A 6,848-nucleotide genomic window follows, 5' to 3' on the forward strand; every position below is an offset into this window, starting at 1 on the left:
TAGGATTTCAAACAAAGTGCTATTAATCATTTTAATTCATAAAAGTGTTGTGCCAAATTTATCTTTATAAAAGGAAATAAGTAATACTTCTAAAATTTAAGGATTAAGATAAATCTAATTGTCAAACCTTGAATAGACCGTCAGAATACATAATAATATGACGCAGCGGACTATTTTCCTGAATATGCAAGGACGAACAAATACATATTGTTTTGTACTTGTACAACAATGAGCTGTCATACTTATAGAGAAAATGTGGCCTGTCTATTAAAAGATTTGAAATAGTATGAGGATGATTTGCTAAAAAAGGTTTCATATAAAATTCTTACGTAATAAACACTGGGCGAAAGTAATTTAGATGTCAAAACTATAATAATATCACCAAAAAATAATCTTCTGAAATTTTCCAATTCGCAAGTAATTTAAACGTAAATATATATTTTTGGAAAAGGTATTAAAATAGACTTACCTCTAAAAATAAAACAGAATTAAGAAGATATTATTAATACAACAAACGATCAGCAAGAACAGGTATGGTCATCAAAAGATACCGTCCACTACTCAAAAGAATTAAGTATGGAGTTGATACTTTACTCAGATTATCTAAAAATACACACACTTATAAATGCACGCACACTTAAATATACAAATAATCTATTCAATACATACTAATATTACAAATGCGAAAGTTTGTCTGTCTGTAACGCTTTCACGGCTAAACAATTGAATCAATTTTGAAGGAAACTTGCTTGGGGTAAGTTTCGTGTTCAGGTTACGTAATCAGATATTTTCTTTTAACCTTTTTCAAGAATCAACCCTTATGCAACTGTAACAAGGCATAAAACATTGAAAGCAGACGGACTCGCGAGTGTCAGCTAGTAAAATTTAAATATTTAGTAATTTATAGTTTTTGTGTCTGTCTGTTTAGAATTCTATTAAATTTCAAAAATAAGTTTTAACGTTAGTACTCACTAAGTTAGGAAACATTAAATAAGTTATTTTGTAAAATTCTATTTCACATTTTATTCATTTATAATGATTAGAAGGTCCCTAATTCCAACTGAGTCATGTTGTAAAATTATACATAGAATAAAATCTAAAATTTTTGGTCACCGGTAAATCGACCTAGACTCTTCTGAGAATCAGTATACCCAGTTCCCAACTAATTTTACTATGATACGCCCCACGTTATACCTAAGAGTTCCTAAGTTATTGACATTTTTGTGCTCTTTAAATAAAATAACCATTTTATTTTTGTGCAACACTCTCTACTATCTTTATTGTCCTATCAATGTTCGATATGTGTATTCGATGTGGAAATAAAGTGAATTTCTATGTTTCAAATTGTACCTTAATACTTTATAGCTGACCCGCGCAACTTCGCTTGCGTCAAATAAGAGAGAATGGGTCAAAATTTTCCCCGTTTTTGTAATATTTTTTACTGGTACTCTGCTCCTATTGGTCGTAGCGTGATGATATATACCCTATAGCCTTCCTCGATAAATGGGCTATCTAACACTGAAATAATTTTTCAAATTGGACCAGTAGTTCCTGAGATTAGCGCGTTCAAACAAACAAACAAACAAACTCTTCAGCTTTATAATATTAGTATAGATAATTACGAGCAACGTTGAATATAGAAACTAGTTAACTAAAGGACCTTCTGTGACAGCAAAAACCTCACATGCACATGCACGGGTTTAGACTAGCTAGATTTTTATTACTTTACTTCCTTTTTTACATCACAAAAACCTTGATTTCTATAAATATATAATATATATATATAATGATAAAATATTAATAGCATATACAAACATTCTATTTCTACAGCTATTTATGCAATTATATTTTAATTTGAGGAAAATTATGACTTTATATGTTTAAATCAACACATCTAATTGCTTGAAGCTTTTCATTTTTATATATTTGTTATTTATTAAGTCATTTGAAACTAGCTTTAATCTTACGTTAAATATTAAATAATCTATACAGTTCGGACATCTGAAATACGTCCTCTAAGGAGCAATTATCTTTTTTTTAACCATTGATATTAAATGAAGAAGATAATTGGCTTTAACTGACATTGTATACTCAGGACAGTACCTCGATCCTCTACCACTATTGACTACCGACAACCGGCTAGCTATCGACATTTTGACGTTTAGAATGTACTGCCAAAATGTTTCTAACGACACCCGTCAGAGGCGCTGATCAGATTTTCACACAAAATTTCTCGATGACAGTTCGGTTGTCGGTAGTCGATAGCAGTAAAGAGTCAGGCACAGGTCTCTAATGTCCGCTTTTCATACGGTTTTCACCAAAAGATAAAGCAATTACGGAGGAGAGTCTTAAAGCATAATTTGTGAAGACATTATTCGATTTAAATTGGTAAGCTGAAACAGTGAAGTAACAAAGGCAAGTAATATACAAATAAATTTTCTTTAAGTCCTTTATTAATCCACGCTTAAATTTCTAAAAGATCCAGGCATCCCCATGTACTCTTCGTTGAATTTGTCTGTTCGTCTTAAACTCTCGTCCGTGCAGGCTCGGCACATCATCTCCATGTACTTCACGTGCTCTGGTGAACTTAGTTCGTCTATCCAGTCCGCTGAAAGAAAAACATAATTATTTTAAAATTTTACCTCTGAAGATGTGATCGATCAGCGGAGTTATTTTTTGCATTTTCGATTGTTGAAAATCAAGTAGCTATCGAGAAAGCCTATTTTATGTTTTCTTTCCATTTGTTAAATATTTTTCTCATCTGGAAAAAGAGCAGCTCTGAACTGTAACACGTTATCTTTTAAACCTCACTTGATTAACTTCAAATAATGTAATAGCAATGTTTTATTTAGTCGCTATTCTATACGCCTGGAAAAAAATATAGCAATATGAGTTATACGAGTAAAACATACATTTATTTACAAATCGTTGCAAAATCAGATTTATATAAGTGAAATATTAACTTACTAAATTATTTGTATTGTGTGTTTGAAACAAACATGACACGCTTTAACAGCGAAGAAAAATATCGATTGAATATTCAGGAGTGATAATTTTATACCTTCTTTTTATTGGCGTTGTATATCTTCCAATACTTGCCAAGAGCTTCCGGTTTTTCTTTCCAAAACTTTCTTTCCTGTGTCATATCCCACCACGATGGACCTAAATTTTAATAGGAACTTTTGAAAAATATATACCTGCTAAATCATCTACCGAGAAATCTTTCCCTCCATACTCAATGGGCAGCAATTCTTTAGGCACAGCCGTTTGTAATTCTTCTATAGTCTTGTGTACAAATATTCTATTACCAACTTTTGTGCTGAGTAGTTGTTTGACTACTTTAACTACTATGTCTACTGTCGTCGATTGGGTTAGTATGTGTATTCCTTTTATTCTTGCTCCGAAGCCTTCCTGGAATTAAAATAACAAGCTTTTGTAACGTATCCTTAACATTAACGGATTATGGGTCCGGTTTTCCATTGAAAGTCTTTTTCTTTGATGATTTGTTACTTATATTGTGATTATGAACCAGCTGACTCTTATAGCTCCGGTTGCGTACAAAAATACCATTTGAGAAGTTGTTTTAACTACCCCACCCAGTGCAAGATTCAATACTAAAATTGTTCAGTAAGTGTGTAAGCATAATAATCTGACAGGCAGACTTTTGTTTATTTTTTTTTGTCTATCAGCTAGATTTTCAATAATGATACTGTTCACAGTTTAATGCAATTATCTGACTATCGTGAGGAATGTACTTACGGTAATAATAGAAATAAACTGTTGTAATTCCACTGTATTCATTTTAGTCGCCAAATCTAACATATTTACTTCTTGCAAATCGTTCACAAAAACAAATCCGTCGCAGCAGTCATTTCTTTTTAGATATTCACATAACTGGAAAAGAAAACACCAAAATGCATCTTTATTTCATTTCATCTTTAAGCATTTTTTTTTATATCTTCACAATAGGAAAATACAATTGTTAGTGCAATTATCATGAGTCTAAGACTCACATTCGATTATAACCAGAGTAACTAGGCGAAATTGTCAAGCAAACCGTTAATAGTGAAATTTTGTATACTCGTGGAATAGCAGACAACTTCCGAGCAACAAAACAGTTTTACAAATTAGCTTCCAGATCTTCTTACTATATGTCTGTGGTATGATTGCTACCTCTACAAACAGGAAACGCTATCCTTATAATTGTATTGAACTTTAGACAGTAGAGCCAGCAAATATTGACTTTATGATATCATTATCTTAATATTTAACTACAAACAAAACAATTTATAAAACTACGTACTACAATAGCTCCCTGGTAATACTCAAAAAAGTGATTCACGAATCGTCGATCGCTGACTTTCAGCATCACCATTCTGTAGAAATCCTTCGTCAATGTAGGTAAAGGAACCAAGCACCTGTAATTTAGAACCGATATTCTTTTAAATTAAAAATAATTAACATAATTCGAGTTAATTGATGTCTTCCTATTGTGCAACGGTAGATGTATTGCTCCAGAGTAAGGGAGAGCTTAGGCTTAAAGTCCACCACGCCGGCCGGTTGTCACTAGGCCGGCGTGGTGGTTTACTAAAATTATGCTCTTTTATTTATTTTAAACGTTTTTTACACAGATTTTTTAAGGCGGAATTAACGCCAAGGGCATTGTTTGTCTTTCTACCACCTTTCATTAATATTCTGATCTGATTTAATATTTATTCTATTAGGGTTTTTCGACATCAATTTTATATAGTTTTTCCCAATTCCTAAGGCAATCGATAATTTAATTTATATCACTTACGCAAAACTCATCAGGTGTCCCATCTCCACCTTAGCATTGGTCTTTAGGAAGTACTGAGGCAACAGCGTCTTCATCGTACATAGTCTGTCTATTCTCTTCTTTGCCTTTTCTACGGAACCTTTGCACGTAATCAGCGTAACCTCCAAGTAATCTCTACCTGAAATTATGAAACAACATAATTTAGACTTGCTCGTAATATAAATTTGAAGTGTTTGTCTCTTTTGACGCGCTAATTTCAGGAGTTACTAGTCGAATGAAGTAATCTCTACCTGAAATTATGAAACAACATAATTTAGACTTGCTCGTAATATAAATTTGAAGTGTTTGTCTCTTTTGACGCGCTAATTTCAGGAGTTACTAGTCGAATGAAGTAATCTCTACCTGAAATTATGAAACAACATAATTTAGACTTGCTCGTAATATAAATTTGAAGTGTTTGTCTCTTTTGACGCGCTAATTTCAGGAATTACTAGTCGAATGATAGAATATTTTTGTGTTGAATAGTCAATTTATTGAAATTCTAAAATTAACTAAATCGAACTATATTTGGCGAGTCAGGTACCTTAAATAAAGGCAAACCTAACAAAACCGTTAAGGGTATAATTTTAAAAGCTTTAAGTAGATTTTTATGACACAAAATGATAAAAAAGAATGTTTAATCTAGAAGGAAATTAACGTGCTCAAGCACCATGGCCAACTTATGACCTCGAGTTGCAATCAGGTCTAAGTTAATAACTTTAATATCCTCTAGTAAAATTAAATTACTTAGATTATGATTCAAGATCATAATCTCTTTATCTACTTAAATATTTGTCCTAGTTTTGTGTCTCTCTGTCAAGCAAATGGCTCAACCACGGGATTTGAAACCCTATGATAAGTTATTTCTGGTCATTAAAGCTGTAAAAATATGTTAAAGCAACAAAATATTACTTAAGTGTACATTACTAATATGAAAAATGCAAAAATTTTGATGTCGAGATGATTGGATGAAAGTTTGCTACAACATCCCACCAAAACTATTAAAAATATTTTCATACAATTTGGTACATAGAAAGTTTATAACCTGTATTAACCAGGAAATCGTTTTATCTAAGAAGTAGCGGCTAGAAGCTAGTAAAATTATAAATAATACATACTGAAATCCTTCTTCAATATATGATCCTGTTTTTTAATCCATTGTTCTAAAATATCTAACGCTTCCTCTAATCTTCCCGGTTGATCTAAATTATGTATCTTTCTCACTTCCTCATTCACATTAGGAGGGAATTTTAACAAACAATTATTTCCTTTTGGTCCCATATTTGCACTACGAGTATTGAAAAAATCAACTGTGTTGTATGAAACGGGAACTACGAATGAGACAACAATTCTGTTGAGATAAGAAATATAGTTTTAAAACTTTGTACTGTATGTGTGTCTGTTGATAAGTGTGTTTATTATTTTTTAGTTCAGTAATTATTGGTAGTTTTATTATACTTCTTGTTTCTTTCAATTATTTTTTATTTATTTTTTGAGTAAAAAATATTGTAGAATGTTTTATAGTCTCGTTTTAAATCGTTTAAGTTTTGTTTCGTATATGTTTACTTTGAGAAATAGACGCTATGTTATGATATTCGTCTGTCAAAATGTAGAACAGGTTTTTTATTTACGTCAGTCAAACACGTGATTATGTATTATAGTAAATTAAATAAGTTATATAGTTTGAGTAATAGATTTTGATAACATTTAAAACATTTAAATTGAATCAGAATTATGAAACATTTTTTCTACTCGAATTAAAATTAGCTTGGGCTCTAATAACTTTAAGGATAAGTTTCAAGTTTTATTAACAAGTGTCGCGTAACCTATCCGATAGTTAAACACAGCAGGTGTCTAAAAAATCTGTTGATATTTCAATTGATAAACTAATCAATACTTATTAGAAATGGCGAATAAATATATACCGGCAATAAATCAGCTTCAATAATGTTCAGTTCATCACGAACAGACAGATATGGCGAAGGGACTTGGTTATAATAATAATATGTATCCGCCCGTGACCCTTTGAGAT

At 31.4% G+C, this 6,848-nt stretch overlaps 1 protein-coding gene across 1 annotated transcript; it reads right to left on the bottom strand.

Annotated features, from left to right (window-relative positions):
• Positions 1-2,444: 2,444 nt before the first annotated feature.
• On the bottom strand, positions 2,445-6,149 carry LOC142981632 (uncharacterized). The gene is made up of 6 exons (XM_076127669.1): positions 5,935-6,149; positions 4,799-4,955; positions 4,304-4,418; positions 3,760-3,894; positions 3,198-3,411; positions 2,445-2,608 (listed from the first exon to the last, which is right to left on the bottom strand). The coding sequence occupies exons 1-6, from the start codon at positions 6,095-6,097 to the stop codon at positions 2,454-2,456; spliced, it is 939 nt and encodes a 312-aa protein (XP_075983784.1). The 5' UTR covers positions 6,098-6,149; the 3' UTR covers positions 2,445-2,453.
• Positions 6,150-6,848: the final 699 nt, after the last annotated feature.

This window comes from Anticarsia gemmatalis, chromosome 20 (assembly GCF_050436995.1).
Source record: "Anticarsia gemmatalis isolate Benzon Research Colony breed Stoneville strain chromosome 20, ilAntGemm2 primary, whole genome shotgun sequence".
Taxonomy (NCBI): domain Eukaryota; kingdom Metazoa; phylum Arthropoda; class Insecta; order Lepidoptera; family Erebidae; genus Anticarsia; species Anticarsia gemmatalis.